The sequence below is a fragment of the Microcebus murinus genome, chromosome 10 (assembly GCF_040939455.1).
Source record: "Microcebus murinus isolate Inina chromosome 10, M.murinus_Inina_mat1.0, whole genome shotgun sequence".
NCBI classification, from domain to species: Eukaryota; Metazoa; Chordata; class Mammalia; order Primates; family Cheirogaleidae; genus Microcebus; species Microcebus murinus.
The window spans coordinates 36115566-36127922 of NC_134113.1; the positions used below are offsets into that span (position 1 = coordinate 36115566).

The 12357-nt window shown below is 34.3% G+C and overlaps 1 protein-coding gene across 13 annotated transcripts in view; it reads left to right on the top strand.

Moving 5' to 3' along the window:
- Positions 1 to 12357, top strand: part of PPFIA2 (PPFI scaffold protein A2) — a 441105-nt gene that overhangs the window by 398024 nt on the left and 30724 nt on the right. For all 13 annotated transcript variants that reach the window (XM_020287953.2, XM_076007132.1, XM_020287957.2 and 10 more), the window contains one exon: positions 3238 to 3438. In XM_020287953.2, coding sequence (XP_020143542.1) covers positions 3238 to 3438 — 201 coding nt within the window. The remainder of the gene's footprint in view (positions 1 to 3237; positions 3439 to 12357) is intronic.

Here is a 12357-nt window from a genome sequence, read left to right on the forward strand (position 1 = left end):
TCTCTAAGGCCTAGGGACCAGCTAGGTTTGGACCCTTGGGATAAAGTAGAAGACTTATCCCCTCATTCCCTTCTGTGTCCAAACTGCATGTTATAATGAAACAAGAACTACAATCAGTATTTCCTGCACAACATAATATTCTGGAAAAATAAGGCAATATCTGAACAGGATGGAGGTAGCACAAACAGACTTTGACAGTGAGAGATCTACATATTTGTCCACAAAGGGCTCTTTATTATGTGGCACTTATCAGTAGTATTCACTGCCACTTCTGTTCTTTTCTCCTATGTGGGCTGCTTAGTGGCTGTTAGGATATGTCCATGTCAGGGCAAAGAAGAATGTAGGCTTTTCTTGGCTGAGAAAGATAATTACACACATTGCTTTAAATTGCCTGGGGTTATAAAATCACTTAACTTAATTATCATATCATATCCAGAGCTACGTAATCAATAAAGAAAAATTAAAGCCCATCTTAGTTTAAAAATAGACTGATATAAATAGGTGTAAAAACATGCTTTGCATTTTTCTTGAACTTATTGAAGAAAACCTGCGTCTTGCTTTTATTTTATTCTTTCATATCAATCAGGGAAATTTAAGCATATAAGAGATCAGAGCTGTTTCTTCCAACCATGTCTTTAAAATTACTATATTTTAAAAATCAATCACAAGACAAAATGCTTAAGAAATTACACCTCAGAAATCATAGCAGTTCTTTGTTCAGTTTTCACTCCAATAAAATGAGCTGCAGCTTGACAGAGAGTTAGCTGCTATTTTGGCAAATGATGAACAAATCCTTCAGATAAAAATACAGATTTACTGACATTAAGGTGCTAGAAAATGACAGGCAGTGAAGTCTGTGCTAATTAAACCTATCCTGAGCACACAGAAATTGCTCATAATGTGATTCCAATGTGACTCAAGCTATAAAATGCAAGAAACAAAATGAATGAGGCTGGTGGTACAATAAGTGAAAGCTTTAACTCCACCGTCTTTAGTACCTCCTTGAATGTAGAGCCTATTAAGAATGTTGTGTGGGAGGGAGTCTGATGCTTCACACACCATTTATCCACATCAAAAACTCTTTAAAGTCTAATCATGGATGACATTGATAACAATGTGTTGGCAGGCATTTGGGTAATGTTAACCCATGTGGAAATCCAAATATGTTAGAAGACAGAGATGGAAAATCATTAGGGTCCATTGAAGATATATTTAGATGTTTAGTTATTTTGAACAGTTTGAGTTTATAAACTAAAAAGTCATGGCCCATCTTCTGTCATATCTAATGTGCCTGTCAAGGTAGGGTCAACTCTTAGTGTCTAACCTGCTGGAAGAAAGCATAAACTGTACAGTCACACACTGTACTTGGATTTCCTCTCTGCTTCCTCCTATCTCAGTCACAGCCCAGGCCACATTGACTCAAAGATGTGCTTTTTGTTTGTTTGCATTTTTCTTCTATAAAAGACAAGTAGTCTTTTAGTATTGCAAAATTTAAACTAAAAGGATGTCTGTATTAGTTATCTATTGTTGTATAACAAATCACCTCTAAACTTGGCATTTATTACATCATAGCTTCTAGGGGTCAGGAATCTGGGCACAGGTTAGCAATGGCTTCTTCTGCTCGGGGTCTCTCACAGCGCTATCATCAAGGTGTTAGGTAGGGAAACAATCATCTCAAAGCTTGACTTGGGGAGAATCCACCTCTGTGCTCATTTATGTGATCACAGTCACGATTCAGTTTATTTTTCCTAGTGTTGGCAGGAAACATTAATTCCTTGTCATATGGGACTCTCCATGGAGCTACTCACAATATGGTAGCTGGCTTCCCTCAGAGTGAGAGCTCCGAGAGAAGGAGAGAGTAGGAGAGGACTGGCAAGAATGAAGCTACAGTCTTTTTGTAGCCTACTCTGGAAAGTGACATCCTATACGTTTAACATCAGCTATTCATTAGAAATAAGTCACTGGGTCCAGTCTACCCTCAGAGAAAGGAGATTATGCAAAGGGCTGGATGTTGGGAGGTGAGGATCACTGCAAGTCATCTCAGCGGCTGTCTAACATGATGTCTTAGAAATAATAAAGCTTGATGCCTCCACTATATAAATGAGGAAAATAAAGCTGAGGTTTAGATGAATAACATGACTCACCAATGACAGGGAAGAAATTAGAGCCCAGGGCTTCTGATTCATGGTTCAAAGCTAGTGGCTTTATATTTTGCTGATTTATAGTTTTTCATCTTTATCTCACTTACTTTTTCTCATTCTCACACACTCTCTCCTTTGCTCAATCTGTTTGTTTTAACAAATAAAATAGCAAAAAAGAAATCAATATTTTGGATATTTAAAAATAAAAATTTAAATTGCTAATTTTTATGTTGCTTCTTACCCATAGCTAATGATGGGGCAAAATGGAGAGAATATTTCTCTTTTAGGTTTATGTAACTCGGATGCGACAATATAAGGCATGTGAGCTGGCAGTTACTCAGGGCTTAAGATGAGCACCAGACACCATGTCACGTGCATAGCACCACTGATTCAGTTGTCTTTCAAGAGTCTAACAGCAAAGTTGAAATATCAGAATCTTCAATTTATGGTGCATTAATTTATCTATAGCTAGTTTTCTAGATGACTCTAACTTTAGTCTCTTTCATTATTACACCATTCATGTTCCAAAAAGTATTTTCATATACAGTATCTAGTTAAGTTCACACAAGAAGGTAGGTGGAAACGCGGCTTAGCTACACTGTATGCTTTGATCAAAATCACCATTGGAAATGGCATAGCCATCTCTTTCTGTGACAGAATTTCTCTGCATTCAGAATTCCAAAGGAGAATTATGAATTGAAGGCATTCAATAAACAAATATTGATTGGACCTCTTACTAAATATTGCTTGTAGCTGTTCTTCTCCTTATATACAAGGGGGAGCTTGGCACTGTGCCGCTATTACTTTTATCTCGTATTAATATAAATTAGTGCTAAAATGAAGTCTCTAGAGCCAGAATGTTTCAATTTCAGATCTTGATTCCATCATTGCCTACCTGATGTTTTTGAACATATTACTTAATGCCTTTGTGCACCTACCACCTCTGGGGAAAATAATAATAACATTTATCTTATGGGGTTGTGAGCAATATATGAAGTCATGGAAATAAGGTACTTACAATAATTCACAGCATGTGAGGCACTAAAATGTTAACTTTTATTATAATCCATGAATGTATTTTTTTCTTGTCCAACAGCTCTGGTTGGGAATGCCTGCTTGGTACGTGGCAGCCTGCCGAGCCAACGTGAAGAGTGGTGCCATCATGTCTGCTTTATCTGACACTGAGATCCAGAGAGAAATTGGAATCAGCAATCCACTGCATCGCTTAAAACTCCGATTAGCAATCCAGGAGATGGTTTCCCTGACAAGTCCTTCAGCTCCTCCGACATCCCGAACTGTGAGTCAATTTGTGCTCCTTCCCTTCCCCAATGCTGGGCAAGTAGCAGCATGTCTAAGTCCACAGAGCAACATTGTGGCAGTGCACATTTCAACGTCAGCATGAATTATTCTGAAGAGATTTAGATTGCTCTTCATTAACCTTGCTGCTACTTTTAATAGGTTTTCAGTTGAGGAGCTGTGATTCATATCAACTGTAAGGCTGGCATAGCAGACTTTAGAGCTAGCATCTGGACTAGAAGTTAGGTTTTTCTCCCAAGCAGCAAGAATCCAAGTTTATTATTTTCTAGCATATTCTTTTCTTTCTTTCTTTCTAAAATGCAATCCAGTAATTTCTCAGGAGATGATCTGTAAACATTAGTACTTTCTAAAGATGCAGGGCATAACTGGCTACTTTTTAAAAGTTTTTGTACTCATGAAATTACATGAATTTTGATGTTCATAAATACCAAGTGGAATATCTGGAGTATCTTCCCTTCAAAATCTGTTTGCTTTTCATTTATAAATACCTAATCCTCTCATAATTTTACCCTATCCTAATTTTAAGAATGAATAAAATGAGAAGAAAAAGGCATTCATGATGACAAATTTAAATACAAAAATACCTCTCAAATAATATTTCATTCTTTCTTTATTCCATTCACGAATTATACATTTTGCTGATAAAGGATATTATTTCTGATGTTAACTGGATTTTCCTGATCTCATGTCTTATACAGCATAATAAGATGTGGGAGAATGAGATAAATTTGAGTAGTGTGTAAAAGATTAAGAAGTGATATTTCTTTATTGTAGTTTTCAGGCATAAAACTAATGTGAACATATCGTTTTATATATGACCTTAAACAGTTTTAAAGAATTTGCTTCATTTCTATTTACACTTATTTTCCTTCCCAATATACTAGATTCTAATGCCAGAAATACACAGTCAAATTTAAAAGGCTTCTTTCTTGCACAATTCCATTTTACCTTCCCCCTAAATAACATGTAGAAAAATATATAACTTTAACAACTCTTACCTATAAAATTATTTTTAGGTAGATATAAACGTTCTTCACTATTCCTGGAGCAATACTCTAGCTAAAAGACAATTCAAAATACAGTGGACCCTTGAACAACATGGGAATTAGGGGCACTGGCCCTTGTACAGTCAAAAATATGACTATAACTTTTTCCTCCAAAACTTTACTAATGGCCTACTGTTGACCCATAAGCCTTACCAATAACATAAACAGTCGATGAATACAAATTTTGTATGTTATATATTATATACTTCTTATAATAAAGTAAGCTAGAGAAAAGAAAATGTTGAGAAAATCAAAAGGAAGGGAAAATATATTTCCTATTTATTAAATAGAAGTGGATCATTATTAAGGTTTTCACTCTCATCCTCTTTGTATTAAATAGGCTAACAAGGAGAAAGAAGAGGGATTGGAGTTGCTGTTTTAGGGTTGGCACAGGCAAAAGAAAATCTGTGTATAAGTGTGTACATGCAATTCAAGCCAGTGTTGTCAAAGGGTCAGCTTTAAAATAAAAACTGAGCAGGCCATTAAAATAGTTATTGTAAATTGAATTCAGATATGATGAAGAGTTTCCTAAATAATTTCTAGCAGAAAGATAAGCATCCCAATTGGTTTATATCAACATTTTCCTCCCAAGAGCAAATGCAAACAAAAACATTAAAGATTCTGAACCTTGCAAAATAAGAGTACTTGAGGTCCCAACTTCCAGATAAAAAAATAGGTTATACTTTCATTTTTATTTAGTACTATAGTCCATTTCTTAATGGAAAATCAAAAAATTGAGCACTATTTTTCTAAAAATGTTTGACCAAACTGAAGGAATTTATTTTTTATTTTTTTTTTTTTTTGAGACAGAGTCTCGCTCTGTTGTCCAGGCTAGAGTGAGTGCCGTGGCGTCAGCCTAGCTCACAGCAACCTCAAACTCCTGGGCTTGAGTGATCCTTCTGCCTCAGCCTCCCGAGTAGCTGGGACTACAGGCATGCGCCACCATGCCCGGCTAATTTTTTATATATATATCAGTTGGCCAATTAATTTCTTTCTATTTATAGTAGAGACAGGGTCTCGCTCTTGCTCAGGCTGGTTTTGAACTCCTGACCTTGAGCAATCCGCCTGCCTCGGCCTCCCAAGAGCTAGGATTACAGGCGTGAGCCACAGCGCCCGGCCTGAAGGAATTTAAATTACAGAATACTAAGGGTAAGAGTCCACTCAGTTGTTTAAAGAACAGGCGTAAGTAAAAAGAACTTACTGGACACTTTATGATATAGCCTCAGTTTAGCTCAGAGGCTTTATCTCCCCAAGTCAGGATCCAAACAATATAGAACTACTTTTAATTTTCTAAACTTCTTTGCCCTTGGTTGATTATGAACTTTTGTAATTGCTCTTTCTTTTGCCTGGAACATTCTTCCCTCTCTAGGTTCACCATATATTTCCAACTCATCCTTTGTTTATTGATTCCTTCATCTCTGTCCTCTGAAAAGCTCTTGTTAACCCCCCAAAGTCTGGGTCTGTTTCCCTTCCTGAGTTACCACTCCATGTACTTGCAAAAAACATTTTATAATTCTCTCTTTTCTTAACTTATCTCACACTAGACCAGATAAGGATAGAATCAAGATTCCATAGGACTCAGGCCTTAACTCAATGCCTGGCAATTTGTAGATAATCTGTGAATATTCCTCTTAAAAATAATCATTAAGTCACTCTACCCACCTTGCACAGGTCATGAAATTTGTATGGCGCTAAGTTCAGTGAGAAAAATTTTACTAAGGGCAGTAAGGCATGTTGACCAGATGATATAACTTAACTCCTAACTGTGAAATACAATCAAAATGCTGTGGAGTTTCAAGAAAAAAGAAACTAGCTAACAAAACAAAACAAAAAAGCCCATATACCTTGTCTTTTTCTCCTGCATACATCAGTCATTGATCAAGATACACCTGGCTGAGGAACCCAAATCTAAAATTTAATGTATAAAAAAGGTTTGTATGATCAGAACAAATTGCAGTGTTCTACAAAACATAGCATTTCTTGAAAGAAAAAAAGCATAAAAATGTGTTTCTGTATTTTATAAGTATGTATCCTAATATATATAATATTGGGTTATGACTAACATATGGTTGGATAAGGCATCAAAAAGAAATTAATATTTGAAGGACAGAATATATATTGGTTATAGCATGTAATTTTTATATTTGTTTACTAAATTAATACATGATCCTGTATAATATTTGTTAAATAGAGAAAAATACAAAGATAATAATAAAAAAATTTAAAATAATAAAAATTACTCACAGAAATAATCAATGTTAATTTTTTTTTACTATTGACCTTTTGATAGAGATTTTTCCAGTCTTTTGTCTTTACCTTTTTATAAAGATGGATTATTTAATATAATATATTATTGTGTACATTTTTTTGAAATGTATTCATATAGCATGAGCATTCTCCTCATTTTATTAAACATGTGATTACAGCATCACTTTTAATTGATGCACATCTCATTTCAGGAAGTGTATTTAACCAAATCCCTACTATTGGACATATTGCTTATTTAACAATTTTTATTGTGTGTTAAATATGTGTGTGTAGTTATATTGTTGCATAAACTCTGGTTATTTCCATTGTAATATTTGTATATAGGGCATTCATATTCTTAATACTTTTAAACCTTAGTTGCCAAATTGTATTGTGTTACCTCTCTCTGTAACAGTGATTATCTCATTGCTTAAATTTTTAAAATTACTAGTAATATTAAAAATTTTTTATGTTCTTATTGATCTAGTATTTATATTAATTACCTATTCATAACCTTTTCAGTTTTTCTGTAGGATTATGGAAATATTTACCTTTTTACGAATGTGTAAAAGCTCTTTATTTGCAGAGAATATATACCTTTTGCAAAATACTGATGTAAGTTACATAAAAGAGAAGTTAAGTTGTATCTCTAGTGCTTTAAAAGTGATCTACTAAATGTTTCTTTTTCCTTTTACTCCACCTACATGGAAACATTTAGTCATTTCTGATATATTTCTATTATGGATTTGCTTTGCAAAACAAATATTTCATAAAAAATTATATTAATGAATCTACTACATAAAGTGAAAATTAACAGGTCTTAAATTCATAGCCTAACATTATACATTAGGGTTTTTTTGGAAAATATGGCCTCCCTCTCTCACCTGGAGAAGAGCACAGTGGTGTCATCATAGCTCACTGCAACCTCAAACTCCTGGTACTCAAGTGATCCTCCTACCTCAGCCTCCTGAGTAGCTGGGACTGCAGGCTTATACCACCATGCCTAACTAATTTTTCTATTTTTTGTAGAGACTGGGTGGAAACTCACTCTTGCTCAAGTTGGTCTTGAACTACTGGCTTCAAGCAATCCTCTTCCCTTGGCCTCCCAAAGTGCTAGGATTACAGGAGTGAGCCACCATGCATGGCTCAAAGGCAAATTTTTTATGCCCTTTAAAAAAAATGTTATGTCTCCTAGAACACTGCAATTTGTTCTGATCATATAAATATTATGTACATTAAGGTTTGGGTTTGGGTTCCTCAGCCAGGTATATTTTTTCATTGACTCAAGTACTCAGGAGAAAAAGACAGGGTACCTACTTTTTTTTTTTTTTTTCCTTTTTAAACTACTAGAACTTCTGTCTGATTCTACCTCCTTTCCTGTGTAAATAAAATATACTGGATCAGCAAAAGGAAAATCTAAAGATCACATTTATTTTTTCTTTGGGCAAGTCCTAACCTTCCAGCTTTCTGTTTCTTTTTTCCAAAATACTATTACTATAGAAAGCCTCTTATGTACTAGGGTAGAAATGGAAATGTCCATTAATTGGTATTTGGTTGAAGAAGGATGTCATTAAAATTAAGTACATTCTTAAAATACTTTACCCTAAGTAAAATTGTGTAAATATTCAGGCATTTGCAAAAGTTAGATGAGGCACTTAGAGCTTTTCTTTAAGTATGTTTCCAACATCTGGAGTTCCACATTATCTTTCTTTGGAAACATCATCCATAAAACATCTTTAATTTTTCTAGTTTGGATTTCTTTTTAAAGTGATGACTTCAAGATCTATTCAAAAGCTATTTGAGTAAAGATTATTTCTGGACATTTACAATTTCTTCTCCAGATTGACAAAATTATGTTTCATTGACAGAATGTTTTATGATTTGCTTTTACCTGGTCTTTCCAGATAATTCAATTTAGTGTTCATACATGAGCCAAATTTCTTTTATTTTTTGCTTTATGTAATATTTATTTAAATTGCCTAATCAAATTTTAACAAAGCTAGTACAATGGAAATAAGTAGGTTTGAAACAAAATCTTGAGTAACTATATAATTCAACAAGTTTGAGCAGAAATGTAAGACATAAGATAGGCATTCATCAGCATGGTGTACAGAGGAAATTAAGAGTATTTATTAAATTAAAGATTTTCTTGGGTGGAGGTGACTTAACAGAATGTCTAATAAAATAACAGTAGTAGCTAACTTTGGTGAGTGCTTACTGTCAGGCACCATTCTAACTGCTTTACATGTGATAAAACATGTAAGCTTCACAACCATGCTATTAGGTATTTTTATTCTATCTGTTTCACAGATGGAGAAAACCAGTGTAGAGAAGTAAAGTGATATATTTAAGGTCACATCCCATGTGGTTTTAACCAGAGTCTCAACAAGGACATTCTCCTGTTTCTGCTTCCTGCACTCTATCAGTTTCCCTTCTTTTTTCAAGCATTTTTTTAGTCTGTTTTGGATCCTCTTTTCATTATTACTTACCTCATAAGCCTCAACATTTAGTGGAAATTGGGTGAGGTATAATTGTATAAATACCAGTCTTATTATAATGGGAATTATTTCTCTTATAATGAGAAACAAAAATTCAGATGGGGAAAAATATGGATCCAGACCATTTGAATGTAAAAGTAAATTTCAAGTTACTATTTTGTATTAATAATTTAATTATAAAGAAAAAAATGCTTCAAAATGATCTAGGTAGGTAGTAACAAAAGTTACTTTGACCTAGGTAAAATTTAGGATTATTCTGGCTGCTTTAGGTATCCCTGCCTCTCTGATAGCAAGAGAACTAATTATTTTCCCCTGATTAATTTTCATATATTATTTATTATGTTCATTTTAATATTTATTTTTCTGACATAACTCTTTCTAAAGTGACTTAATTAGGTAAGTGCTTTAATTATTAACATCCTTCATAAATTTTCTTCTCAGTTCTCAGCTGATTATACTTTTTAAATATTCTATTCCATCTAAATCAAGAGGAGGCTAGCAAGGCATCATAAGCACAAAATTTAAGGAGGTGCTCATTGTCAGGTATTGACCTGCACTTGCATGACCCTGAAAGCCAGTGCTTCCTTAAATGCAGCCTTCTGGGACTTGCCTGGTCCTGGTCCCAGCCATGTCTTAGAACATATTATATAATATAAACTTTTCAGTATTTTTTTCTAATACGAAGCATGTGCTTTTATTCCCACTTAAGAGGTGTAGAATTTGAAATTTAAGAGAGGTTGAGGAAATATCTTAAGGTAGTTGCTGGAAAGTGGCACTGCTATAATTCAAGCCTCCTGATTATAATTTGGTAATTATTAATATAATTGAAATTTTATAAGTCACCTATTAGACTCAGACAATATTAGCCACAAATAATGACTATCAGTTTGCGTTTTCCAGCTCAGACATTGTGAAGAGGTTGCAACACAGACTGCCAAGGGCATTGAGGAGATTTTAAGGGGCTCTTAGAGGACCACGACCAGGTTATGTGATGTTTATCCATTATCCTTTTCCAACCTACTTTTTGCACTCTCTTTATCCTTGGTCCCAAGGCACTAGTGTCCTTGTGTCCTTTGATTGATTGCTCAAAGCCTCCCACCCCTAGTGATTCTCCTAGGGTTGCCCTTCTTCAAAACACTTTCAAGTCTTCCTTCATGACTCACCCAGATGAAAGTTCCATCCCCTAAACTGACAGTGGAAAGAAAACAGTCTAATTGAATAATTGACTTACTACATATGGGCTTGCTTATAAAATAAACTTGTTAAAATCTCAACCAATGTCTACTTGTTTGGGTTGTGTGGAAGCTATTTTGTGGGTTACTTTACAAGATTATAGGGCCAGCAATGCTCTTCACAACTAAAACTGCACATCAAACATAAGCAACCAACATACAACTTCTGAAAGTTTGCCAACCATAGTATGGAAAATTGTCCTGGATATATACTCATTTTGCAAGTAAAAATACAGATAAAACCATAGCTTACAGTATCTTCTGTGTCACAGAACCTGCTGACAGATCAGCAAACATGGATTTAAAAATAACCTGTGAAAGATATATTGCATGTATCTATTCCCATATGAGATAATACTGGTGGTTTCTTATGGATGGAGTTAGATATTCATTATTTGGATTCAGAGTCAAAGTAAAAGCTACAGACATTATTGTAAAATTGATTTTTCACTGTCTTGCAATCTTAAGTCATTTAAGTCATTCATGGCTTAGATGAATTTCCCCTCAGGTAATCATTATGGAAACTGACTTTGAACAAATAGTACAGCTGCTTAGTCAAAGCACTGTGATCATTGGATGTAAAGGAAATGTGACGGATGAGCATAAGGTGCTTTTTAGCATAGTACATTCTTCCCAAAGTCAATAAAAACAATTTCCTCCAAGTGATTTAATGTTTTATCTATTCATTTGCAACTTTCTGTTTATCATGAGCTCCATTCTTAGAAGCCAGGAGTAGAGGGCAGGGGCTTTCAATGACACAGAGGGCTTTTGCATTCTAAATTAATTTAAGGGTGTGCACAGATTTATCATATAGGAAAAAACTTGGCTATACTCTGAGTTCCAAAGTAGTAGACATATGAGCATTGTACACAAACATTTGATTCCTAACCTTTGGAACTTTTATGCCTATGTAATTTATTTGTAATTATTAATCTTTACTACCCAACTTCCTTTGTTACTCAAATATATATACATGTGTTGCTTAACAATGGGGATATGTCCTGAGAAATGAGCTGTGAAAGATGTGTTGTGAGAATGTGATAGAGTGTACTTACACAAACCTTCATGCTATATCCTACTACACAATTAGGTTATATGGTAGAGCCTATTGCTCCTACACTACAAACCTGTACAGGATGTTACTGCACTGAATACTGTAGAAAATTGTAACCCAATGGTATTTGTGTATCTGAACATATCTAAACATAGAAAAGGTGCAGTAAAAAATATAGTATAAAAATAAAAATAGCATACCTGCATGAATGGAGCTTTCAGGACTGGAAGTTGCTCTGGGTGAGTCAGTGAGTGTGTGCTAACTGAATGTGAAGAAGGCCTAGAACACTATCATATACCAAGGTATAAACACTATACATTTAGACTACACTAAATTTATAAAAATTATTTTTTCTTCAAAATTAAATTAGCGTTACCTTACTGTAACTATTTTACTGCATGAACTTTCAATTTTTTAAATTTTGACTCTTTCCTAATAACACTTAGCTTAAAACACAAATCCATTATATAGCTGCACAAAAATATTTTCTTTATTTATATTCTTCTATATCTTTATATCTTATTCTTTTTTTCCTGTTGTTTTTGAATTTTTCAACTTTTTTGTTAAAAACTAATACACAAACTTGTACATTAGCCTAGGCCTACACAGGATCAGGATCATTAATATCACTGTCTTCTACTTCCACACCTTGTCCCGCTGAAAGGTCTTCAGGGGAAACAACACACATGGAGCTGTAGTCTCCAATGATAACAATGCCTTCTTCTGGAATATCTCCTGAAGGACTTGCCTGAGGCTATTTTACAGTTAACTTTTTTTATAGGTAGAAGGAGTACACTATAAAATAATAAGAAAAAGGTATAG